At 66.6% G+C, this 25,151-nt stretch overlaps 2 protein-coding genes and 1 long non-coding RNA gene across 7 annotated transcripts; 1 reads left to right on the top strand and 2 right to left on the bottom strand.

The window, feature by feature from the left end:
• Nucleotides 1–348: 348 nt before the first annotated feature.
• On the bottom strand, nucleotides 349–11,507 carry DGAT1 (diacylglycerol O-acyltransferase 1). Of its 5 annotated transcripts, XR_014308769.1 has the most exons (18): nucleotides 9,557–9,943; nucleotides 5,074–5,161; nucleotides 3,280–3,320; nucleotides 3,115–3,200; nucleotides 2,973–3,025; nucleotides 2,690–2,795; nucleotides 2,430–2,543; nucleotides 2,255–2,329; nucleotides 2,059–2,162; nucleotides 1,919–1,957; nucleotides 1,765–1,806; nucleotides 1,638–1,682; nucleotides 1,446–1,558; nucleotides 1,304–1,369; nucleotides 1,119–1,206; nucleotides 1,013–1,026; nucleotides 820–963; nucleotides 642–727 (listed from the first exon to the last, which is right to left on the bottom strand). XR_014308769.1 is itself a non-coding variant. In XM_082720544.1 (17 exons), exons 2-17 carry the CDS (start codon nucleotides 5,077–5,079, stop codon nucleotides 572–574), a joined length of 1,197 nt encoding a protein of 398 aa, XP_082576670.1. In that variant the 5' UTR covers nucleotides 5,080–5,161; nucleotides 11,373–11,507; the 3' UTR covers nucleotides 349–571. The 5 variants fall into 5 exon arrangements, 4 of the variants coding, with proteins under 4 accessions (XP_082576670.1, XP_082576667.1, XP_082576669.1 ...); XM_082720544.1 differs by lacking the exons at nucleotides 1,013–1,026; nucleotides 9,557–9,943 and adding an exon at nucleotides 11,373–11,507 and having other exon boundaries at nucleotides 349–727; nucleotides 820–882; XM_082720541.1 differs by lacking the exon at nucleotides 1,013–1,026 and having other exon boundaries at nucleotides 349–727; nucleotides 820–882; nucleotides 9,557–9,937.
• LOC309859661 lies at nucleotides 10,327–14,086 on the top strand. Its single transcript, XR_014308787.1, has 2 exons — nucleotides 10,327–10,782; nucleotides 11,501–14,086. It is a non-coding gene; the product is annotated as an uncharacterized lncRNA (long non-coding RNA).
• On the bottom strand, nucleotides 13,764–20,757 carry SCRT1 (scratch family transcriptional repressor 1). Its single transcript, XM_082720556.1, has 2 exons — nucleotides 19,218–20,757; nucleotides 13,764–17,263 (listed from the first exon to the last, which is right to left on the bottom strand). Exons 1-2 carry the CDS (start codon nucleotides 19,330–19,332, stop codon nucleotides 16,326–16,328), a joined length of 1,053 nt encoding a protein of 350 aa, XP_082576682.1. The 5' UTR covers nucleotides 19,333–20,757; the 3' UTR covers nucleotides 13,764–16,325.
• Nucleotides 20,758–25,151: the final 4,394 nt, after the last annotated feature.

Genomic DNA, 25,151 nt, shown 5'->3' with positions numbered 1-25,151 from the left:
CATCATCTTCTTCCAAGGCCCCAGCACAGGGACCACAGAGCTCTGAGCTACTCCCCCACCCCGACCACGCACACACACGCCAGGTTAACAAGGGCAGTGACAGGACAGGACATGTGACCTCAGCCAGGTCCTGCTGGGCGGTGGGGGTTGCCGCCCGTGGTAGAGAAACCAGTGCCAGGGAGGAGGAGTTGACCTCAGGGGCACTGTGGCTTTGCTCCTGCCCCTCCCGCCAGGACACAGCGCCCCTCCCCCCAGGGCACGGGCACCGGAAGGCCAGTGGGACTCCGAGCCCCCCACCCCCGAGAGCGCCACTAGCACCCCACGAGCCCCACAGGCTGAGGGCGCCACTCCGGACAGCACTTTATTGATCCCCTCAGACCCCTGGGCAGGGTCGGCACAGGTTCTGGGGCACTGGGCTGCCGTCCCTGAGTAGGGCAGGAAGGAGCCCCATAGGGGCAGAGAAGCCCTCCGGACAGCCAGGCCCCCTCCCTGGCACACAGGTGGGAGGGCGGGCTCCGGCCATGGGCAGTGAGGCGGGAGGAGGAGGCCACAGGCCCGGCCGTGGAGGAGCTCAGGCCCCGGCCACGGGGGCCTCGTAGTGGAGCACGTAGTAATCGTGGACGTACATGAGCACGGCCACCGGCTGCCCGATGATCAGCGTCAGCCACACGGCCGCGTTGCCGTAGTTGCCCTGGAAGAAGCGGCTCACCAGCCAGGCCAGAGGGATCTGGAGACGCGGGCCCAGGTCAGCCAGCCGCCACGGAGGACCCAAGGAGAGGCCCAGGGCCGCGGGGGGCGGGGGGCAGGGCGCACGCTCACCTGCGCCATCATGCCTGTGAAGGCCCAGAGGCGGAACATGTGCAGAGGCACGCTCACCAGGTACTGCAAGGGGGGGCGACGGGCGTCAGCCACCGCCACGGCCACACGCACCCAGGGGGCCAGGGACGGGGCTGACCGGAGTGATGGGGGCTGCACACAGCCCCGGGGACAGGGATAGGGGTGACCGGAGTGACGGGCGGCATGCGCCTGGGGGACAGGGACAGAACTGGCTGAAGCGGGAGGCTGCACGTGCGGTCGGTGGTGGGGCACGGGGCTGGTCGTGCCTGCAGCGCGCTCACCTCGTGGAAGAAAGCCGAGGCAAAGAACACCCCGGTTCTGGCCAGCCACTTGCTGCTGCCCCGGCGAAGCATGGGCTTGTAGAAGTGTCTGCAGAGGAAGGGGGCCGTGGGCCGGGGGCTGGGGCTGGGCCGGCGCACACAGCTGCCCGCAACCGCCCCCACCGCCACCCCTTGCCTGCGCCCACCTGAGGCACCATTTGTGCACAGGGATGTTCCAGTTCTGCCAGAAGTAGGTGACGGACTCCGAGTTCCTGGGGGTGGGGAGCAGCGGGTGAGCGGCTGGCGGCCGCCGCCGCCCACCCCAGCCGCACCCCCGAGGCCACCCACCACCAGTCCCGGTAGAACTCCCGGTCTCCGAACTGCATGAGCTCAGCCACGGCGTTCATGCAGGAGTGAAAGAACCAGTAGAAGAAGATGAGCCAGATGAGGTGGTTGGGGACCTGCAGGGGGAGGCAGGGCCGGGTTGAGAGACGTTGCCCCGGCCGGCCCCCGCCGCCCCCGTCCCCCCGGGCCGCTCACCGCCAGCTTCAGGAGGCGCTCGATGATGCGGGAATAATCCATGTCCTGCAGAGACAGAGCTCAGCGGGCTCCCCGGGCGGCTCCCCACCTGCCCTCCACCCCAGCCCGGGGGAACCTGAGCGCTCACCTTGAAAGGCTTCATGGAGTTCTGGATGGTGGGGACCATCCACTGCAGAGGGGGGCACAGCGTCAGCGCCCGGGGCCACCCGCCCCCCCTCCGGCCCGGCCCGGCCCTGCCCTGCCCAGCCCGGCCCTGCCCGGCCCAGCCCGGCCCGGCGTACCTGCTGGATCAGCCCCACCTGGAGCTGAGTCAGAAACAGCTGAGGGAGGAAGCAGAGGGGAGCAGGCTGAGCCCCTCCAGCCCAGGCAGCCCCCCCAGCCCACCCCCGCCCCCTTCCCCGTGGCCAGCTCCCACCCTCACCATCTCCAGCAGCCGCCGCAGCAGGAAGCGCTTTCGGATGCGGGGCGAGCGGGGGAAGTTGAGCTCATAGCACAGAGTCGGAGCAAAGAGGAAGTAGTACAGATCTGGAACAGGAGGCTGGGGCTAGCACCGGCCAGGCCGCGCCCTGCTGACCCTGTGCCCCTGCCCTCCAGCCAAGTCCCGGGGGCGTCCTCACCGCGATAGGTCAGGTTGTCCGGGTAGCTCACGGTGCGCGGGGCGGCTCCCCCGCTGGCCTTCTTACCTGCGGAAGCTTCAAGCGAGGGGGGCGGGTGAGGCCCTGCTGTTGCCCAAGTCTGGCCCCGGGACGGGTGGCACGAGCTCTGAGGCCCCAGCCCTGGGCAGCCCCTCACCAGCCTTGGCCCTGGCCTTGGCCCTGCGTTCTCGGCACCACAGGTTGACATCCCGGTAGGAGAAGAGCTTGAGGAACAGGATGGTGTACACCATCAGAGCCAGCACGGAGCCCACTGCAGGAGAGGCAGGCTCAAGCCACAGCCCTCCCACACAGCCCGCGGGAGAGCCACAGCCACAGCCCCTGCAGGCGGAGGGCCTGGGTCTCTCCTGCGGGCCTCGGAGACAGGCTGGGACACGGGTGAGACGAAGGGGGGCACACCTGGAGTGATGGACTCGAGCAGCAAGGCCACGGCCGCCGGGAAGCAGAGAATGCTGGCCAGGTTGGCCACGTGCAGCAGCAGCCCTGCCTGCTCCGTCAGGGCACCCTGGGGTGGGTGAGGGGGACCAGGGTGCTCAGTTGGGTGTCCCACGCCCTAGGCAAGGCGTCGCCCTGGGGAAGGGCTACCAGGCCTGGGGCACAGCCCCTCCCAGGAGAGCTGCACACAGCCCCAGTGAGCAGAGCAGACCCCTGGGCAGGGCAGGGGTGGGAGGGCTCTGCTTACCACTGCCAGGCGCTTCTCCACCTGGAACGCAGCCACAGCAAAGACATTGGCCACTGAGGATGTAAGTGTCACAGGGCAGGTTCAGGCCCCGGTCAAGCCCTGTCCCGTCTCCACCCGAGGCCTTCCTTGGCTCCCAGCTCACCAAGAACTAGACACAGGGCGGGCCAGCTGTAGGGGTCCTTCAGGAACAGAGACACCACCTGGATGGGGTCCACCAGGATGCCGTACCTGGGGATCGGGGGGTGAGGCCTGAGCAGGTGGGGAGGGGCTGCAGGGGTGGGGCCAGGGCCCTGGGGAAGACACTCACTTGATGAGGTTTTCTAAAAATAACCGTGCATTGCTCAAGATCTGCAAGAGAGAGGAAGGGCACAGCCCCGTTAGCCCCGGCCACGGGGCGCCCCACCCCGCAGCTCCTCTCAGTGCCTACAGGGGCAAGAGCCCCCGGTCCCGAGGGACACATGCACCCTGTCCGGCCCGCACGCCAAGCTCCCAGACTCACCACCCCCCTCACCCCCACGAGCACAGGGACAGGAAGTCCTTCCGCGATGCCCCCTTCACCCCAACAAGAGGGGATCGACCCCAACACCGGACACCAGGGTCTGCAGCAGCACAGACTGACCCGCTGCCTCACAGCCCTCATCTGTCTCACTGAGCTGGCGGGGGCCCCAAGGCCCAAGGCAGGGGCAGCCACTCCTTGGGGAGTAGAGGGGAGTAGGGAGAGGCAGCTGACCGGAGTCCTCAGGGGCCGGGCAGCTGAAGCCCAAGTGCCCCTTGGTACTCACGCTCCTGCCCCGGTAGCGCTCCAGGCCCGGGCACGTGGCTCCAAAGGCGCTCCCGAGGGACAGAACCCCCACGGAGATGGGCTCTGTCTGGCTCTGGCCTGGGGCTGAGGAATGGCTTCCCTCTGCAGGCACGAGGGTCTGCTACTCCATCCCGTAAGGTACAGACCCTGCCGAATGCCCCAAACTCGGGCCCTGGCCATGGCTCATGGTAGATTCTGAGGAAGAGTGATGCCGGGCAGCGGACACCGGTGGGACCCCTTACCTGGGTGGTCAGGGAAGGCTTCGCAAGGAGGTGAAAACCCGAGAGACACAGGGGCCCTGCCACCAACCCGGCCTGCCCGCCACAGATGTGCCGTCACCACGCCTGGTGGTGGCCTGTCCGGAAGGCCCACAGCAAGCCCACAGGAGCCGGAGCTGCCGGGGGACCGCGCGCACCCCCAGGCCCAGGCCACAGAGGGAACGGCCCAAGCAGCGCCGAACACGGTGCACATCCCCTCCAGCGAGGGCTGGGAGAGGCGCCAGCAGCAGAGGAGAGGTTCTGGGGCTGCGCCAAAGGGCCAGGTGGGCCCACGGGGTTGCAGGCAACAGGAGTGCCACCTGAGCTGCCCAGGGCCCACCCTCCAGGGCTGCCTCTACGAACCCCAGGCCGGGAAGGGCCTCCAGAGGCCAAGTACACACTCCTGAGGGTCTGGCCAGCGTCTGCCCACTGTCCCCTCACTCAGCCGGCTTCCCCCACTAGACTGCACCGCCCTTCCCCCAGCTCCACGCAGAGCCGCCTGGGCCCATGGGCAGGGAGGATGTGGGTGTGCCTGGAGCCCCTTCCACACGGGTAACCGGAGGAGCCACACCTGAGACAGGTGGCAGTGTCAGGGCAAGGGTCAAAGGCCTCTGGCCACATCAGCCGGAGTGGTGAGGGCTGGGCCCAGACAGGCCCTTGCCCCGTGCCCCTCCCTGAGGGCCACCCCTTGGCCCAGGGCGGAAGGTAGGGAGGCAAGGGCCCCGCCTAATCCCTCCCTGCAGGCCGCCTAGGACCAAGGCTGAGGGAGAGAGGCTCGGTGCCTTCAGAGTCAGGGCCTGGAGCGGCCAGGCTGAGCCCAAGAGCCACCCGCTCAGCCCCGCCCCCTCCGCAGGCCAGGCCGGTCAGGGGCTCCACACCCACAAGCGCCATTCAGAACAGAAGCAGCTGCTTGACCCCCAAGACCACTCACACCTGTTGCGGCTGGTTCAACAGGGACGAGAGCCGACTGTGTGGCCAACGCAGGGACGGCTGCCAGGCCCCCCTCCAGCCCCGGCCCCCCTCCGGCCCCGGCCCGACTCACCAGCATCACCACACACCAATTCAGGATCCCGCGGTAGTTGCTAAAGCCACTGTCCGAGCTGAACAAAGAGTCCTGCAGGCGGTGGCACCTGGGGCGGGAGACGACCCTCTCAGAAGCAGGCAGCGGACAGGCAGGGCCGGCCAGTCCCGGAGCTGCGAGAACCCCGCCCGCCTCCAAGCACAGGGCCAGGTCGGGCCCGGCACAGAACCCAGAGCCAGCCTGGGGGTCTGGGGCCCAGGCCAGAGCAGACCACAGGCCCTCCCTCGGAGCGACTCCGCCCCCCCCAGCCCAGCGGGACAATGTGCGCCCCACACCGCCCTCTCCTCTGCCCACACATCCTCCTCCTCGTTCACCATCACAGAAGACCCAGGCAGGGCCAGGCGCTCGGGACCACCCAGAAGCCTGCCCTTCCAGGTCGCGGGCAGGTCCCGCAGCAAACAGGAGCCAGACAGCCGGCCCCGCCTGGCCCGGGGCTGCAGAGAGCTGGAGCTCCCAGGCCAAGAGCCCATCCTCGACTCCCAGAGGCCTCTGGCTGCCACCCTACGCTACCGCCACAGATGCTGACGCGCCCGAAGGAACATCGAGGCCGGCCCACCAGGCAGCCGTGTAGAGAGGCGGGCAGGGGCTGAATCTGCCTTGCTCCGCCCGTCCCACCGCCCAGCACACCAAGGGGTCCCCACCTCCAACGACTTCCCCCCAAGGTTTGGCCCATGCAGGTTCCAGTGTCAACGGGGCCCCAGGCCAAGAGCCAGCTGGGCACCTGGACTCACACGCACTTTCCCGAGGACAGGGCCCCTCAGACATCTGCACAGCCTCCAACTATTGCTGAAAAAGTATCACCTGTTCCGCGTTATAACCACAGGGTCAGCACTGGGCTCCTGCCCAGGCCGAGGGGGCCAAGAAGAGCCCACCCAGGGGCCAGGAGGCAGAGACCTCCCCAGAAGCAGGAGAGTTGCCACCCACGAACGGGGTTGGGGAAACACAAGCAGACCCTCACATCCCTGCCTGGTCCTCAGAGTGACGCAGAGCTGGCAGAAGGGCCACAGGGCCTGGGGCCAGGCCCAGACCCAGTTCCCGGCTCACTCCGCCTGCCCCACCCCGCCCAGCTGCCAGGCCCCCAGGAAGCCTCACACGGCATTGAGCAAGGCCTCCAGTGTGGTAAGACGCGAGGCCAGGCGCGCCCCTCCTCTCCCGTGGACGGGCATCTACACCGCTTGAAGCCCCCAGGCAGGAGAAGTGGACTCAGAGGCATACACAGCAGGGGCGCCGCAGCACAGATGTCCTCGCGGGGCTGACCCAGCCTCCATCACAGGCCTTGCCGTGGCTTAGGGTGGACACCGGGAGGTGAGGGGCTGGGCAGGCCGAGGTGCTACTCAGCCGTCTGTAACCTGGCCAGAGGCACAGTCCACGCCGCACCTGGTCCTCCAGCCTCCCCGGCTCACAGGTCTCCTTGTGTCCCTCTCCCATCTGTCCTGGGCCTTGCCGGGAGGCCACAGGAGACCCTCTCTCCCCTGAGACTCTGCACCCGCCTTTCTGCAAGGCAACCAGAGGTCCGAGGCCCCACTCCCCAGACTGGACAGTCTCTGGGCCCGTCTGCTAGATGAGGCCTCCCCAGCCCTTTTGCCAAGTTTGAGCCCATGCACTGGTACTGGAGCTGTCCGAGGGCCACCTTGTGCCACAACCTGCCCCCTGTCCGCACGTCAACACCCACCCAGCGAACATGTCACAACAACGAGGCCCCTGTCACCAAGAAGACCGTGCTGCTTTTATTTTCAGCAATTTTGAAGTGGCCGCAATCTCTCAGCACCTTGGAGATGAAGACAGGGCTGGGAAATGGGTGTTGTTTTCCAAACCGGACACCAAACAGCATCATAAAAGCATACTCCGATCCCGGATCCCGGCTGTCAGGCTCTCAAGGCCTTCCCCAACCTGCCCGCAGCCACTCCCCGGGTCCCTCCACAGGGCTCCTGACCATCCCCAACCCCAGGCAGCAGAGACCCAGGAAAGGAGGCCCACCACGCACCACAACCCGCAAGGCCCAGCCTTGCCGTCCGAGTCAGCAGTGGGCCAGAGGGCGGTCGGGCGGGGTCTGGCACAACACCCAGAGCTGGCTCTGCGTCGGCCTCTCCCCTACTACCCAGGCCGCCCACACCTCTGCCCTCTAGCGGTTCCACATTCGCTCCCCAGGTCCGCTCAACCAGCAGGGCCACTAGAACTCGTCACCTGTGTCACCTCACTCAACCCTCACTTGAGCTTTGGGAGGCAGCCCGAGGGGAAGCTAAGGTTTGCCGAAGTTTAAAGCCTGCCCGGGGCACAGCCCCCAAGTGCGGATCACACCTGGGGACCACACGGTGCAGCTTCAGGGCCAAGCAGAGCAAAGAGGGGACAGAGTGTGCGCTGCCCTCCCAGCTGCCCCTCCTTGGCACTTCCTGAAGCCGGCCTCTGCGCTGACCCTTGGGATACAAGGGGATGCACGTGCTCCCCACAGCCCGACACGCTGCTGGCGAGGAAGAAACAGGACATCCCAGGAACCAACACCGGGTGGGGGGAGCCCTGCCCACGCGGCCCTGCCTGGAGTGCCCAGGAGCCAAGGGCCAGACGGCCCCGGGCACGGGCACTATGTACGGCGCCTCCTCCTTCCTGCCACACAGCTGCACCCTACCCTGGCCGGAAGAAATGAGTTCACACCCAGAGCCTGACCCCCCTTCCCAGGCCAAGGTGAGCAGGAAGTATAGGGAGGGGAGGAGGCCTGGAGCCCAGGGCGTCAGGAAGAATAGGGAAGGAGAGGCAGCAAGCAGGGGCGCCTGGGGGCTCAGGTGGCTAAGTGTCTGCCTTCGGCTCAGGTCATGATCCCGGGGTCCTGGGGTCAAGCCCCGCATCGGGCTCCCTGCTCCGTGGGGGGCCTCTTTCTCCCTCTGCTCTGCTGCTTCCCCTGCTTGTGCTCTCCTGCTCTCTCCTTCTGTCAAATAAACAGACAAAAATCTGAGGTGAGGGGAGTGGACAAGGAGGAGAAGCCCAGGGGCCAAATCCCAGGACATCCAGAGCAAGGCCTGAGCCTGTCGGCCCCCTGGGGCCGCCCGACATCGGGGCCGGAGGAACAAGCACACTGGCCTGCGTGACCCGGAGACCAGGAGGGCCCCAACGGCCAGCTCCCCTTCGGGCCCTGGGGCATCTCCCGCTCCTCTTCCCAGGGGCCCAGACTCTGAGGCTGACACTCACGTGGCCCAACTACCAGGAGCACAGGCGGGGCTTCAGGACACCTGGCCTTGGCAGAGCAGGGAAGTGACTGCCGATCCCGGGGCGGCACCGCGGCCCGGAGCCAACACCCCCGTCTTACAGAAAAGGACACCAACTCCTGCCACCGCTGCAGGAGACGGTGCAGCCACAAGCCCTGACCCCTGGAGGGCAGCCGGCAGAGGGGACTCCAAGGCCCCCCTGTCCTTTGGAGCCTCCTCAGCACTCCCCCGGCCCACGGGGCGCAAGCACCCCTCGGGAACAGCTCGGTGCCTGCCACAGCGCCTTCACAAACCCGGGCCTGACCTTTGCTCCGTGCGGAGATTATCTTATCTCCGGGTGGACTGTGAGCAACCCAAGGGCAAGGACCCCAGCCACCCTCAGTCACCCTCTGGCCGCGGTGAGGAAAGCCCCTGCTCGAGTTTGCTGAGACGCAAACCCTTGCCCGCGGACCCCCGCCCTCTTCCTCCTTGATCACCTCTGGCCACAAAGGCGACTCCAAGGCTTAAGCCCCGAGGACCCTGGGCCGGAAGTGGGAGAGGGAGGCTGGAGGTGGCGGGAAGGAGCGCCCAGTACCTGGCCCTCCAGGTCCTCCCCATCAGCCAGGCTTGCTCCCCAACCACTTCCTGTCAGTCCTTCAGCCAAACAGGGTGCCCACCTGGGGGCACTTCGAGCCCCTCTCCTGTACCCCAACTGGGGGTGAGGGTCCCGATGCGGGACCCAGCTCCGTCCCTGCAAGAAGACACTTGTTCTGGAAGCGGAAGCCGGGGCCCAGGCCAGCCAGGCTCTGGGTGACGGAGGGACCCCATGAAAACAACTCTGGGGACACAGCCCTGCCCCTGTCCCTCAGGCGGCCCCAGTGTCCCGCGGGCTGCCCGCCCGGCAGGGCCACCGTCCTCGGCGAGGCGCCCAAGCGCCCCTCAGGAGAGACCTCCCTGGCTACAAACCACCCGCTCCCACCCGGCTCCTTGCACACCGGGAGAACCGGGTCCGGGCTACTGGGGAAGGCGACGTGCGGGGGTCTGGACGCGGGCTGCTGGCGGCTCCCCTCTGCACCCGCGCGCGCGTGACCTTGGCAAGGGGCTCCTGTGCCTCAGCGCCCCGGCCCGGGACCCCAGGGGCGCACCTGCCCACGCCCAGTCCCGGGGCCAGGCTGGCGCTCTCGGAGCCCGCGCGGCTGCGGTCGTGCCCCGGGCCCTGAGGAGGGTCCCGGGCCGGGGGCCGGGGCTGGGGAGGGGCGCCGCGCTACCTCAGATCCCAGTGGCCGCTACCCACGTCGGAGCCTCCGTCCTCGTCCTTGGCGGGGGCCGGGGCCGGCGCGGGCGCGTCTCCCGCGGGGCCCTCGTCCCGCACCTCTTCCGCCGCCGCGGGCCCGCCGCCGCCCTGGCTGGAGGGCCGTGAACCCGTCCTCCGGCGCCGGGAGCCGCCCGCGCCGCCGCGGTCGCCCATGGCCTCCACCGCAGCCGGCCCGACAGAGCCGTGGCCCGCCGGGCTCGCAGCGCCTAAGCCGCGGCTCCGCCTCCAGACCCCCGGCCAACCGCCGCCACCGCCCCCTGCCGGACGCCGTAGCCCGCGCGCCGGCCCCGGCCGCCAATCAGCGCGCGCCCCCCGGGCCGTCCCTGGGCCGCGGGCTCGTCGCTCCGGGAGCCCTCACTGGTCCACCGCCGGGGCGCGCGCCCATTTGTAGTCCGCGGGCGCGTGGGGCACCCTGGGAGTCGTGGCCGCTCCGCGCGGGGCACCCTGGGAGTCGTGGTCGCTCCGCGCGGGGCACCCTGGGAGTCGTGGTCGCTCCGCGCGGGGCACCCTGGGAGTCGTGGCCGCTCCGCGCGGGGTACCCTGGGAGTCGTGGTCGCTCCGCGCGGGGTACCCTGGGAGTCGTGGTTGCTCCGCGCGGGGCACCCTGGGAGTCGTGGTCGCTCCGCGCGGGGCACCCTGGGAGTCGTGGCCGCTCCGCGCGGGGTACCCTGGGAGTCGTGGTCGCTCCGCGCGGGGCACCCTGGGAGCCGCGGTCGCCGGGTACCCCCGAGAGCACGGCTGCGGCCGGGCGGCCCGAGGCGGACCTTGTTCCCCCGCGGGCCCCTGCGTCTCCACGGAACGCGCCAGGCCTCCTGGCAGCGCCGAGCCTCCCCCCCCGCTTCCTGCTGCTCCTCCCGCTCTGCCCACGCGGCGTTTCGCCGCTGCCCGGCCGGGCGCGGAGTGCGGGGTGTGGACGACTCACGAAGGACCTCGCGGTCGCGTCCGGCCCCGCAGCCGTGGCCGTGCGACCCGCCTCGCCCACCGCCCAGCGTGTTGGCCCCCGAGCGCACGTCAGGGCGCGCTGGGGTCCCTCGAGTCCCCCAGTTACCACCGCAGAAGCCCCTGCTTTTCCTGGGCTCACGCTGTTCAAGCGAGCGCCAGACGGAAGGTCGGAGCCGAGGAGGGCCCCAGGCCCCACGGCCCCGGGACGCCCGCCCTGCCGACTGACTCCTCGTGGAGGTGCCCGGCGGGGATAGGAAGGTGTAGCCCCCAACTCCCATCCCCGAGTGGCCAGGCCCTGGCCCCCGGCCCTCCCGCCCCCGTCCACAGACTTGCCGGGCCTCCCGCGTTTCCACCGGGCTAGTTTTGCCAGGGTGTGGGGAGCCTGGGGTGCCGGATCGCGGGGGCCCAGAGGCTTCCGTGTCCTTGCACGACCGCACGGTGCAGCCCCCAAGTGGGCAAGTGCGCCTCCCACCTTAGCTCGACTCTCCTCTCTGCACGGGGTGTGTAGTGGGAACGTCTAGGATTTCCGGGTGCGGGGTTAACCGGGGGCTCAGGCCGGGTTTACCCAGCAGCAAAACCCACTAGCCATTCTCTCCTAAGTTGAGCAAGGCCGAGAGGAGTGCCTGTCTAGAAGCAGATAAACCGAGAGGGAGGTTCAGCCTAAGGCTAGCGGCCTCTCCCAGTGCCCTGGCCACTGCCTTCCCGCTGGGCTCATCCGTGTTCCACCACCTTCACCACAGTGCCTGGGCCCCCTGATGCCACATTCCTGCTGCCACTGGGCCATCTGGGACTGATACCAGCCTGGCATCTCGACCTGGCAGGCTTACCTGGCAGATGTCTTGGAGTCACCTGCCAAAGGGGCTGCCCTGATTGGGCAGGAGAGCCCCTCCCCCGGGATTATGCAGCCCCACCTGGGTGACTCAGTTTCAACCTCCTCTCCTGTCCGGTCTTTCAGAATTCACACCCGTTCACTGGCTGGCCTGGGCCAGGCAGAGCGAGGCCTTTCGGAATACTGATCCCAAGGGGGGGCGAACAAAGGAGAGCCAGCAGCGTAGGAGCGAGCCCTGGGAGCTCTGCCACGCGCGCCCACGAGTCTCTGCTTCCTTCTGGCTGTGCCGTCCTCCCAATACAGAGCCAAGAACTACAGGGCCCGCCCAGGCTGTCGGAGAAGATTGATGACTCAGGCTCCCAGTAGGCCTGGAGAGGCGGGGTGCCCTCATCATAAAGAGGGAAGAGTCATGTTGGAAGCAGCCGCCTGTGTCCACGTCCCTCTCCAAGCCATTGGCGGGCCTGTGTCAGCAGGAGCGAAGCGACCAGAGTGGACAAGGGATCACCAGGGAGGACCAGTCCAGCAGGGCACTGGAGCAGAGCGCGGGGAGAGCAGGACAGCGGGTTAATAGGCAGTCACGGGCCATGAGAGTAGCAATAAGGACAAGCCTCAGAACCTGGAGCGGGGGAAGGGCCCAGAGGGAGGCAGGGGGGCCTGTGCGAGGGAGGGGGACGTGGGGGCCTTGGAAGGGGGAGGCAGTCAGCACTGGAGCTACATACGACGCCCACAGCATCAGTTCCCTCAGGGTCCTGGGGAAAATGAGACCCAGGGTGCCAGGGGAGAGGGGAAAGGTCAAGGCAGGTGGGGTTGCTTGGTGACAAAGGGGTCCACGAGGGTTGTCGAAGAAAGCTCCGTGGGGATTTCCCGGCCAGGGGCAGCAACTGATTAGGGGACCAGAGGCCAGGAGCCTTACAGGCCTGGCTGGAAGAGAAGCAGAGCTTAGAAGCTCAGCCTGTGGCAGGCCACTGAGGCCCGTGAAGGGTCTGGCCCACTGGGACACATGGGACATGGTGGTCAGCTGTCAGGGCCGCCTGTTCTCTGGGATGTGAAGTCCTGTCCAGGGAGATCCGTGGAGATTGCGGGTCGGACTTGCTCCAGGCCTCAGGGAGGTGGCTTCCTGTCTTCCACCCCATCGCCCCTCAGACTCCTGGAGCAGCAGAGACGGCCCGTCTAGACCCGGAAGCCGGGAAGGAAGGAGCATTCCTCACCCACGCGTGATGGCTGGTGTAGGTACATGGGGTATTGGGGACAGGCTTGTGTCAAAGGCAGGCCTTGGAGAAGCTGTTCTCCCAGAGCCTGACTTTTCATATGCAAATTGAGCTCTAAAGCCCACCCCAGCCCCAGGACTGTGAAAGTCAAGGGTCCCTGGGCAGGAGCATCTGCACGCAGACCTCTCCCAATACCACAGGCTTTCACTCCTGAAGTTTTTACTGCTGACAGTGTTCCCCAGAAGAGAGCATCCCCCTCCATGTGAGCCCCACCCTAAGCACGGTACAGGCCAACCTCCTGCAGGTCAGGCTCCCCTGCTGTCCATCCCGATGGATGAAGTCTGGGCAGGCCTGTCTCCTGCCAGGGTTCACACGGCTGGCCCTGGGATCATTTGGTTCAACTGCATGACTCCAAAGACTGTGGGCCTCTGGCTCATGCCTGCCTACCTGGGTGTCAGCAGGCATTGCTGGGGCAGGGGTCCCTGTCCTGGGCTGTCCCTGACCAGCACAGTCCCGCCCCCATCTCAGTTTGATTCATCCAGCCTAAGGCTCAAGGCCTGTGGGTGGCTGTGGAAGCCTGTGTGGCCCGTCCAGAAGCAACACGGGTCAGCTGTCCATGAAGGCCTCCTCAGACAGTGAGGGGTTAGGGCGTGGGCAGCACACAGCAGCAAGGGGCTGGACCCTGCACCCCTACTGGCCCCCTTTCCTCCACTGGCACTGAGGAGGGTTTGTTGCGGGGTGTCAGGTCCCAGGGCCTCCTGCTGGGAGAGCAGGCCATAGGTCTGCAGCCCTTCCACACCTACTCCGGGGACTCCAGATCACTTCTGGGCTGGCCTGACTTCAGGCTGGAGACCCTTAGCTCCCTCCGTTCCAGGCACAGAGCCGATTAACCTGCCACAGGACAAATGCCAACTGCTTTTGGGGGGAATTCTCCCACAGCTTGGCCTGTCAAGCTGGCCCTTTTGGGTAGAAGAGAACCCTCTTGCAAAAGGGGACACTGGTGCGCCCTGATAAAGGCAGTGCCCGGCCCTGGGGCCGCATGGGCCGGCTGCCGTTCCCAGCAGGGTACCTGCACCAGCCTTACCTCTGGGACCCAGCACGACTGGGCAGCCAACCCCCAGACATCCCAGCGCACCCGTGGCATGGGCCCAGCATTGGATACATCAACCCGACACTCCAAGTTCTATCAAGAGTGGCATTTATTCTCCTCGTGGAGGTGCGGCGCTCCGGGGAGCTGGTGCTATTGTGCTTAGGAAGGAGGTCTGTCCGTCCGTCCGTCTGTCCGGCCGGCCCAGCCCCAAACGGGGGCGGAAGAGGGGCTCGGCCCGAGTAAAAATCCCGGCCTGTTCCGGGTGGGTGGGAGTATGTACAAGGCGGCGGGGCACAGGCGGGGTGGGGGCGGGGCAGGCCGGCGGCCACAACCCCCACCCGAGGGCCCCCGCATCTCGGGCCCTACTCGTAGAATCAGTACAAAATAGGTGCTACCTAAACGTTCCTTCTACCTGAATTCGCTAAGTCGGTTATTGTGCTGCTTAGTTATGGGGGCGGGAGGGGGCCCATGGCTTTCCACGGCGGCGGGGTGTAGGGAGAAGCAGGAGACCGTGGCCGGCCCATGGCCCTCTGGCCTTCTCCTTAGGTAGGTAGACCGGCGTGTGGGGGTAGGGTGGAGCGCCGGTGTGTGCGTGTGCATGCGGGTGTGCCCAGCACAGGAGGGCAGGCCCCAGCCTGGGTGCTGTATGGACCCCGAGGTGTGGTGCAGAGGGTTTGGGATGCGGGCCCTGCTGTGCTGGGCCCTCAGTCCACTCCTGCAGGGCTGCTCTGTAGCAGCTTGGTGCCGGTGGGGAGGGGGCTGACCAGGTCATACACTCCAGTGCGCACCTTGTGTCTGGCCTGGGGCTCTGGCCCCATACAGCAGAGCCCAGGGTGGCCAGAAGATGGAAGGACTGAGAGTTGGTATGGGTGGCCTGGTCGTGCTGGGCCTTGGGGCCCTGGGTCTGTGCCACCTGAGCTGAGAACGCCAGGTGCGAGTCAAAGGGAGAGCCCAGTTGCACCCAGCAGTGGCCCCGGGCTGGGGCAGGGAAGAGGTGAGGAGGATGCAGGGTTGGGTCTAGGGATCAGGCCTTCCTCTGCGTATGCAGCCCTCCTGGGCCCGCCCAAACCTGACGGACCCCTGTGGCGAACACGCACCCCTGCAGGTCGCTGCACCCCTGGCTGACTCTGCAGCGGGCCTGGCACAGAGTAGGTAGGTGATGGATGACTGAAGGAGGGGTCTTGGGGGCAACCACCCCGCCCCTGCCCCTGGAACTGTTACACCCGCAGGGCTCTGCCGTGGGGGAGTAGGGAGGAGGAGGGGAAGAAAGTCTGCGCGTCCGGCCCCGCGCAATGTCCCTGATCTAGGGGCCTATGGGGTGGATAGGGCAGGGGGATACCTGATTCTCAGTAACTCTAGAGGCGGCGGCAGCTTCGCATGCAGTGCGCATTATTGCTCTATAGTCGGCATCGGACTAACTAAGAGGGAGAGGGAGCGGGCAGCCCCGGGAAGGGACAGGAGGAGGGTTGGGGCTGCATGCAGTGACGTCACAAAGGCGGCGGCCAATGGGGCGGGCCCTTGGGGCGGGGTCGCCGCCGAGGCTTTGGCATAGACGGGCGAAAGTTGGCAACAGAGTGGGGGCGGGGCCTGGGGCTCGAGGGTAGGGCCCAGGTAGGGGCGGGGTTCAGGGGCGGGGAAAGTGATCCCGGACATCCCGAGCCCCCGGCGTCGGCGGGAAGGATGGGGGCCTCAGCGCCCCTTCCCTGACCCGAGTGCAATCCGTTCATAAATAAAACGTACAAATACAGAAAGAAAGAAACCCGACGCATCCGCAACCCCCCCAGGGGGCTTTACCCGCAAAGCGAATACAGAGAGGTGTGTAATGGGCCGTGCCCAGGCCTGCCTGCCGGGCCCCAGGATCCGTCCTCCAACACCGAATGCCCGGGGACGAGGGAGGGGGGCCCCGGGGCAGGGCGGGAGTGGGGTCTGAGGAGGTCGGATAAGTCCATGCGATTCGATATGCGTCATTATTATTCGTTATGAAGGACAGAGCCCGGAAAGCTGGGCTGGAAGAATTCGGATTTGGCCGAGGATGCGAGGCGAGGGCGGGAGAGCGGCTTGGACTGAGGCCCCAGAAAGAACCGAGGGAGAGGGGTGCCGCCGTCCGCCTCTCTCCCTGGTCCCCAACGCGTGTATCACTCCTGGGGTTCAGCGAAGACTGAGGCGTAGGGACGCCTCTGCAGAACCCCCCTCCTGCTCCTCTCCCGGCCTGCTCCCTGGACGTCTAGGCCGCAGGCCTGGCCTTGGAAGGCTTGGGAAAGGGGTGGGGAAGACCTGAGTCTCTGCGACGCGATCCAGGGGCGCAGAGGAGGGAGGAGGGGGGTGCTGCCCACCTCACCCCACCCCCGTCTTCAGAGACCTAACTCGGAGATGAGGTTCGGTTCTGGGTCTCCTCGACCCTATTGCTGGGAAAAAGCCTGGGGCACCCTGGAGGGGAAGGGAGGGGGTTCGGGGTGGGTCTCCCCTCAGGACCCTATTGCTTGAAGGGGCCGACAGGGCCCCTGGCGGGCGGGGCGGGGCCGGGCCCCCTCCCTCTATTGCTGTGAGGAGGGGCCCGCCCTCCGGCCCCTCCGCCCGGGAGCTGGCGGAGACTTCCCTGGGGGCCCGTATTGCTGAGAGCCGACCCGGCTGGGCTGGCGGAGGCGCCGCCGCCCTAGGCCTGCACGGGACTGAGCTGCGGCGAAGCGGCGGGCGCCTGGGCCGCGGGGCCGCCCCCGCCAGCGCCGCCCTTGAAGCAAGCCGACTCGTAGTGCTTGTTGAGATAGGACTTGAGCGCGAAGCTCTTCTTGCAGCGCTTGCACTGGAAGTGCTTGAAGGCCGAGTGCGTCTGCATGTGCGCGCGCAGGTTGGAGCGGTCGGCGAAGGCCTTGCCGCAGTGCGCGCAGCCGAAGGGCTTCTCGCCTGTGTGGGAGCGCATGTGGCCTTGCAGCAGCCAGGGCCTCGAGAAGGCCTTGCCGCACACGCCGCACTTGTGGCGCAGGTCGTGCGTGAGCAGGTGCATGGCCATGGCCGGCATGGACACGTACACCTTGCCGCACGTCGGGCACCGCCGCGCCAGCTGACTGTCCAGGCTGCGGTGCGTCTGCTTGTGACGGCTCAGGTTCGACGACGTGGCGTACGTTTTCCCGCACTCGCCGCAAGCGTGCCGGCCCCCTGCGCCGCCAGCCCCAGGCCCCGCGCGCGCCTCCGTGCTCACCCCCGCGCGCGCGCCGCCCCGGCCCCCGGCCCCCGACCCCGCGCCGCGCGCACCCGCCCCGGCCCCGCCTCCGCTGTCGCCGTCGGGAGCTGCCGCGGAGGCGGTGGAGGGAGCCGCGGCGTTGGCGGCCTTACGGCGCGAGCGCCCGTCGGTGATGAAGAAGGCGTCAGCCGCGTAGCCCTCGCTGACCGCCGCGTCGCCGTTGATGTAGCCGCCCGCGGCGGTAGCCAGCTCCGGGCGCGGGGTGGGAGGCGGTGCCGAGCCCGCGGCCGCCGGGCCCAGTTCTCCACGCACGGCCGCAGCGTACATGGGCTCTGGGGACGGCCCTTTGAGCAAGGCCGCCTCGGCATCGCCATCGTAGACGGAGGCGGGCCCCGCGTAGTCGTTGAGGTATCCTGAGGGCCGAGGCGGACGAGCAGACAGAGGGAGGGGGAACCGGGCAGCGGGCGAGACACACACGGGAAGGCGGACGGCGACACGGGGTCCGGGAAGAAGGGAACAAGAAAAAGGACAAAGGAGAAGGGGCCGGGGGGCCGCGGGGCAAGGAGGATGGGGGAGGCAGGGAGGGAAGAGAAGAGACGACGGATGAGACTGGGCCGGGCCCCGGCTCCGCCCCCGCCGCGCGCCCCGCCCTCGCAGGGGGAGGAAGGAGGCGCATCCTCGGGCGCGGCTGCCCCCCTTCCGCGGAGCCTCAAGGTCAGGGGGGAGGGGCGGCTCTTCCCTCGCCCTTCTTCCTCCACTCTCCTCCCCCTCGGGTTCTCCCCACTTCAGCAGTTTTCCCTGATTATGCAACACACTGCGGACCCGCAGCGCACAAAGCCGGGACCGCCCACCGAGGGACCCCGTCGCTCCTGCCTCGCCGGGTGCCCACCTGCTCTTCCCCTTGGCACCTAGAACTCGTGTCCAGGCTTGATGCCCCCCTCCTTGGTCCCCTAGGCCCCCCCACAAGCCCTGAAGACTTCCCCCTCGGACAGCCCCTCCTACCCCCTCTAGCACCTCCTTCTTCCCTCCCAGGTCGTCTACTACTCACTGGACTCGACCCCCTTCCCGCTCCAGCCCTACCTTCCTCCATCTACACTGCTTCTTTCCTGACTCCGTTAGGTCATCCTGCACCCTTCGGTCCTACCTTGTTCCACATAGCCCTCTTCCCCCAGTCCCTAACCCCTTGTAGGGGACTTCCCGAGCCTCAGGATGGATGACAGGGAGTCGCTGTGTTGGAGAGTGCCAGGGCACCCACCAGGGGACACCTTCACTGGGACAAGCCGCAGGCAGGCAACACATTCATGCCAGTAACTGCAGTTGTTCTCAAGGTACAAGATGGATCTCACAACCTCAGAGTCATAAGTGCACACACCACACGATGCAGCCTCTGGCTTCTTCAGGGTTACACTCTGCTTCCCAGCCACCATCAACCCTGGAGTGTCCTCATAGGGTGGGCTGCACGCTCACCAGCATGCCACCTACTCACACAGGGTCACACATGCAGCCACCCTGGACACACTGTCAGCCAGGGTCGCCAGTCACATGGGTGCACAGCGGCCTCAGAGTCACATGGTCTCATGTAGTGGCACACAGGCAGGCACACACTCATACAGGGTCACACACAAGCAAGCGCACGCAGTCACATGGCCGCACGCAGTCACATGGGCGCACACAGGCGCACACACGGGCTCACACTTGTTTGCCACCCCACACTGCTGGCCCTCCCAGCCCTCCTGCCTGCATGTTAACAGCTGTCCTTGAACTTGGGCACCTTTCCACAAAGAGCCTCCCCCTGAGTCCAGCACTTAAGACCTGCCTACTTGGAGCCCTCCTGCCTACATCCTCCTCCCTGGCCCTGGTTGCAGGGGAAATACTGCAGCTCCTCTGCTGGTGCCCTAGTCCTGACAGGTGGCGGCCCCCAGTGGACCCATGCCTACTCCCTGGAACTCACAGCACTCTGTGACCCTAGCCAAAAAAGAGAGGATGATACTCAGGAAGGCCCAGGTTTCTGGGTGTGGGTCTGCATGCATGGCAGGTCCTGTCCTATCAGCAAGTGTCCATACGCATAGCCAGGGTGTGGGTCTATGCGTACCTTCGGGTACTTCCTGTTTCCCACCCTTGCTCCCCACCTTCTCTCCTGCATTGACACCCTCCCTGATTGGCCTTGGCCTTGTTCTGGCCTGCTTCTGCGTCCCCCTCTCCCACCTTCCTCCACAGTCCAGCTTCAGTCACTGTCTCCTTCTGGTTCTATTCCCTCAGGTCTATTTCCTGGAGCCCCTGACCCTTCCATCCCCATACTCTGGTCCTCTACCCCTCCCAGCATTGCCCTGGGCCCCTTGCTGTCCCCAGCCTCAGCCCAGCTCGCACCTTTCTCGTGCAGTCGCACTCCGAGGTCGCTGCGGGCGCGCCCGTAGGAGCTCTCGAGGTCCGCCGAGGAGAACGTGTCAAGTTTGACCTTCTTGACCAGGAAGGATCTGGGCATGATTCCTGCGGGGCTCCGGCGCTGCGGGCCTGCAGAGCCGGGGCGCGGGGGGGCTGCGGCCGCGGCGGGGCCCCGTCACCATCCGAGGAGCGGCGGAGGCAGCAAGGGTCCCCACTCTGGCCTTTGGATGCTGCCGCTGGAGTGCGGTCCTGTCTTCCTCCTGCCTTCCTTCCTGCCCTGCGTTTCCTCCTCTGCTCCTCTGAATTCCTCCTCTTCTCTTCTCTTCTCTTCTCTTCTCTTCTCTTCCTTCCTTCCTTCCTTCCTTCTTTCCTTCCTTCTTTTCTTCCTTCCTTCCTTCCCTCCTCTGGTCCCGGCTTCCCAGCCCGCAGTGCCGCCCCTGGACAGGCGGGGGAGGAGGCCGGGGGGTGGGGGGTGGGGAAGGGGGGAGCGGCTCCGTCCCGGGCCCGGAGGCTGCGAGTGGGTGCAGGGCTGGCCCGGCTCCGCGGCCCCCTTCCCCTCCCCCCCCACCGCCGCGGCGGAGCTTCAGTCAGCGACCCCCCATGCCCCTGGGGGTGGAGGCGCCGGGCCCGGAGAACGCGGCGGCGGCGGCGGCGAGAGCGCCAGCAGCTTCAGCACCGCGGCCAGCGACGGCCCGGCCAGCACCTCGGCCAGCGACCGGGCGCGCTCAGCCGCGGCGGGCGGCGAGGGGCGGGCCGCGGGTGCTCGGCCGCCAGGCGGGGGTCCTCGGCGGGGGTCTCTGGGAGGCTTGCTTTATTGTTCTGCAGCCGGAGCGAGCGGCGGCGGCGGCGGCGGCGGCGGCGAGCGGGGGGCGGGGGTCCTCGGGGGGAGGGGTGCGCAGGGAGGGCGGGCCGAGGGAAGGAGAGAGGGAGGGACGGGGGCTCCGGGGGCGGGGCTCAGCGCTCGGACAGCTCCCGGGCCCGGCCTCCTGCGCCCGCGGCAGCCTCTGCCTGCGGCCGGGCCCAGCCTCTGGCTTTTAAAGCCCAGAAGCTGAGGGAGGGGGAGAAGGGGAGGGAGGAGAGGCCGGCGGAAATGGCTGCGCGGGGCCGGGCCCGGCCAGGGTCTCCTGGGAGGGGTCTTGGGGATGCCGCGGTCCCCGCATGTGTGGATGTCCCCCGAGCAGCTTCGGGAACGGAGGCCCAGCGGTCTGCGGCATTGTCGTGCGTGGGGGGAGAGGGGGAAACGGCCCCGGGACTCGCGAGCCCCAGACTTTGGATCTTGCGGGGAGGAACGCAGGGCGGATCCCAGGCTGGTCCAGCCTGCCTGGCTTTCGGGTGCGGAGGCTGGGGATCCTAGGGGCCGGGCGGGGGCGGAGGGAGGCGAAGGAGCGAATGCTGAGGCAGCGAAAGCGCAGTGTGGAAGCGCGGCGCGCGCCCCGTGCCGCAGTGTCTCCCCGCCACTCGGTCACCCGGGCTGACCTCGCGCCCGCTGGAGAGGCCTCCCTCACCGCCTCCCCCCTCCGCCTCTTTCCCCGGGGGCTGAGGTCGAGCGCCGCGGCGACGCAGCGAACGGGCTGTGAAGCGGGAGAGGGGCTGCCATGCCCTTGCTCTAGAAATTCGACTTCGTGGTGTTTTTGCACCCTTCCGCGCGGCTGCAGCTCCGCCCGGCGGCTCCGCAACCAGGCGGATAACCCTTCCCGAGGCCGCCCGCCCGGAGTTTGCAGCCCCCATGACGTCAGCCCCAGCCGCCAATGGCCGGGTGCGGGGGTGTCGGGGGCTCCAGGCCGCACAATGGCCGCGCGCGGGGACATATGTCCTCAATTAGGGCCCGGAGCTGCCATTGTCCCCTCCCTCGCCTGCGCCGGGTGGCTCGGGAGTCCACGCTCGGAGCGCGCCTCCGCGCGACCCGCTGTCACTGAGGACCAAGGTCGCAGGGTGGCTCCGGGGAGTGTCCGGGCGCGGCCCAGCCGGGAGCGCGTGCACGGCGGGGGCGCGCGCGCGCCCGCCGCTACACGCAGTGACCTTGTGCAGGGCGGCGCGGCGGGACCGCGGGCCCCGGCCGGGAGCGCGCGGCGGGCGGGCCGCCCCGGGAGCGCGCGTGCGGGGGCGTGCCTGGAGGGCTGAGCGCGGCGCCCCGCTTCCTCCCGCGGCTCGGCCCCGGCAGGCGAGCAAGTGTGGGTGCGAGCGAGCTGGCCCCGCGCGGGGGGCGCGGCGGAGACCACAGGCCCGCTTTGTGGCCCTGGCCGCGGCCGCGGCTGCATATCCATCTTGCGTGGCAGGCGTTCCCGAGGGGCGGGGGCGGGGCGCCACCGCCCCCTTATCGCGGAGTCGCAGCCGGCGAGGCCCTAAGTGGGGGCGGGGACGGGACCCCCCGCCCGCTCGGCCGAGCCTGTCGTCCCTGCTCCCTCCCAGGAGGGCCCGGGCCGAGGCGCAGCCGGAGGCCCGGGGCCAATTAGCATTTTGATTGCGGGACTGGGGGCCCATCTGGACCGAGGCCTAATTACCGGGCAGACCCTCCGGGCGCGGGCTGGACGTGCCCGGCGCAGTCCCTTCCGCAGCGCCACAGGCCCCCGCCCCAAACTCCTCCCGGACAACCCGCCCCTGCCTCCCCTCTGACTTCATCCCTGTCTGCCCCTCCTCTAGACCCAGTCACTTTATCCCTGTGCTCGTGAGTGCCTGTCCCCTTCCCTCATCCTCCCGCTGGGCTGCGCATCCTCTTGTTCACGCCCTCTGTTCGTGCCCCTTCCCCTCTTCCGTCGTTTTTCTGTTCCTCCATCCAACCTCCGTGTCCCTCCATCCCCTGGTTCGCTGTCCGCCTCCCTTTCCCTCTCTCTGTCAAGTTCCCCGCCCCTCTGGCTCCCAACCCTCTTGACGGACAAGTCGTCAGGGCCCAGACACATGTGTCCCACGGCAGGGCGATCCCGAGGGGACTATGCAGGCGGGCCTTGATCGCGCTCGCTCAGGTGGAGCCCGCAGCCCCACGAGGCGCCTGGCGGGGAGAGGCAGGTGGGCCCAGGCCTCGGCCATCAGTCCGCAGTGGCTGGGTTGCAGAGCACACATGCGGCCCTTCTCAATTACTTGGGCCTCCTCCCTCCGCCTCCTTTCCAGCGCCCCGCCTGCCTCCGCCAGGATCCCAAGGTCGCTGTCTTGGGGTCCAGCTAGGAGGGACTGGGGAAGGAGATAGTGATTCTCATGCTTTTGGAAACTTTCAGCTGTCCTCCACCAGAGGCCACCCTGAATCTCTCCCACTGAGGGCTGGAGGCCAGAGGGTGGGGTGGGGGTGGGGGTGGCTTTGTTGCAGGGGAGGACAGGGGAAGACAAGGCTGCGTTGGCCTTGTCTGGACCCAGCCAGCTGAGGGTTACTCCAGCCCTCAGGGCATTAGCACCCAGGGTGCTTGGTCTGTCCCCCCTCCCCCCATAGAGCCTCTGGTCCTCAGAGACTCTGTTTCCTTGGCCCAGACTCTTACCCACCTGGGGTGAGGGAATGCAGTGTTGGTTCTGTGTCCCTCTATGTCCCTCTGCTTCTGGGCATGCTACCTCCAGTCCTGCACAGGTCCCCTGCTGCTGGAAGGCCAGGCTTTAAAGGGGAGACTCACTGAGTTATGTCCCCAGCATCTGGCCCCCAGCAGAGCCAAGATCCCTATGCGTGCTCACTCCTGAACCCCGTGGCCACCTTCTCATCCCCTCCACTCTAGCAGGGCTCCAGTCCAGTCTAGCCTAACCCAGAGGGTCCACACCTCCTTCTGGATTCCTCTCCCTGGCTTCCAGGATCCTACTGTAGCTGGGAGCCTCTTTTGGTCTGGCCCCTTGGCCCCCCAACACCCCCCTCCTCAGCCTTCTCTTCAGTAAAATGGGGGATGGGTCGCTTTCCTGAAAACCAGTTGGAGCCCTGGGTGCATAGTGGGCTATCCATGACCGCTCATTCTGTTTCCCAACAGTGAGGTGAGACTTGCCGCTCAGAACAACCACTCCCCACCTGCTCCTAGAGCCCATGGGCAGCCCAGGACACAGGTACCAACCAGAAAGATAGACCAGGTCATAGGTTGGATCATGAGAGCAGGAGGAGGTAGAGCCCAGGCCTGGGAGACGGTTGTGAGCTGTAGCCTCTGTCCAGAGGAGATGGGGTTGTGTGGAGTCTGAGGAGCAGCCCGGAGGCCAGTGGAGAGAAGCAGAGCAGTTGGGTGCATCCAGGTTTGGGCTTTTGCCAGGTGAGCTTCTAAAAGGTGCACCAGAGCCCAGGGGATGTGCAAGAGAGAGGTGACAGTAATTATGGGATCTAAATGGGGTGAGGACATGGCATGGTGGGGGCCTGGGGTGCGGCGGTCAGCGTCTGCAGGACTGAGCTGGGGCCTAGGCGGTGGGGCTAGGAGAAGGGGGTGTCGAGTTGAAATGGCAGAGCGGGGGTGGAGGAGACAGTTCCTGGTGGTGACAGGGACGGGGCACAGCGGGCAGAGGACGAGGTCGCTGGCAGGAGGAGGAGGTCAGGACTGAGGGGCAGGAGCTGAAGGGCCGTCACGAGAGGTTGAGGCCACCAGGAATTCAGACCTGGCGCAGCGGCGGGGCGGTGCCCAGAGCAAGGGCTGGTGTGGGCGGTTGGGCAGCAGATGGCTCACGTCGGCTGGGACATCTGGAGCGGGGAGTGGGGAAGGGGCCGCAGGCCACAGTGAGGAACAGGGCCGGTGGGGGCCCCCCTTCCAGGCCAGGGGGCTGAGGTGGGGAGAGAAAAATCAGTCCTCAGAGAAGGCTGGGGGGCAGAGGGAGCGGGTTTCCCACGGGAGAGCAAAGGCCCAACAACGGAGCTGAGGTTCTTGGTGGGAGGGGTTGCTGGTGAGCAGCTCCAGGCTTGTGAGGAGGATGGCCCGAGGCAAAACAGGTCCCTGCTGGGACAGGCGCTTCAGCCCCACAGAGGAGAATGAGGCAACTACAAATGTCTACTCGAAAAAGACGAGGTGGGGTCCTGGGTGGCTCAGTCGGTTAAGCAGCTGACTTCGGCTTCCGGCATGATCCTGGAGTCCCAGGATCGAGTCCCACATTGGGCTCTCTGCTTGGCAGGGAGTCTGCTTCTCCCACTGACCTCTCTGCCTCTCTCTCAAATACATTTTTTTTAAATCGTTAAAAAAAAAAAGACAAGGGAAACAAAGAGCAAATATCGAAGTAGTAGAAAACATTTGTGTAACAATGGGTTAATATTCTGATTATAGAATAGCTACTATAAATGAACTCTACAGAATGAAAATGCTGAGACACCCCACCCTCCACAGGCAATTTACCACACAGTAAACAAAAGACCTTACTGGGAAATACATGCAAATTAAACAAGATGCAAATTTCAGGGTGGGTTTTTGTTTTTACATTTTTATCACAGAAAATATCAGATGTGGGACCCATGGGTGGCTCAGTGGGTTAAGCCTCTGCCTTCGGCTCAGGTCATGGTCTCAGGGTCCTGGGATTGAGCCCCGCATGGGGCTCTCTGCTCAGCGGGGAGCCTGCTTCCTACCCCCCCCACCCCTGCCCGCCTGCCTCTCTGCCTACTTGTGATCTCTGTCTGTCAAATAAATAAATGAAATATTTTAAAAAAGAAAATATCAGATGTGTGCAAAAGTGCAGAAGGTCAGATAAGATGGGCCCACGTATGCCCACCACCACCGTCACCCAAGACCGGCTCACAGGCAATCTGGTTTCCTTTCTGTTCCCATTCCCTCCCCCAAATCCCAGATGTTGTATCACAAAATGCCACTTTTAGTAAGTAAGCAAAGAAAGGCAGGAGAGCGCACAGGGGCCTGGGCGTTGCCTCCTGCCCTGAGCTCACCCAGCTGGAGCTGGGGGCCCCAGGACGTGTGATTAGGCTCTGTCCCCTTCTTGGTTCAGGAAAGATGTCCCCTCAGCGTCCTGAGTCTTACGGACCACTTAGCCACTGCAGAG

Source organism: Mustela nivalis, assembly GCF_964662115.1.
Source record: "Mustela nivalis genome assembly, chromosome: 2".
Taxonomy (NCBI): Eukaryota; Metazoa; Chordata; class Mammalia; order Carnivora; family Mustelidae; genus Mustela; species Mustela nivalis.
This window is presented reverse-complemented; position numbering and strand designations above follow the sequence as displayed.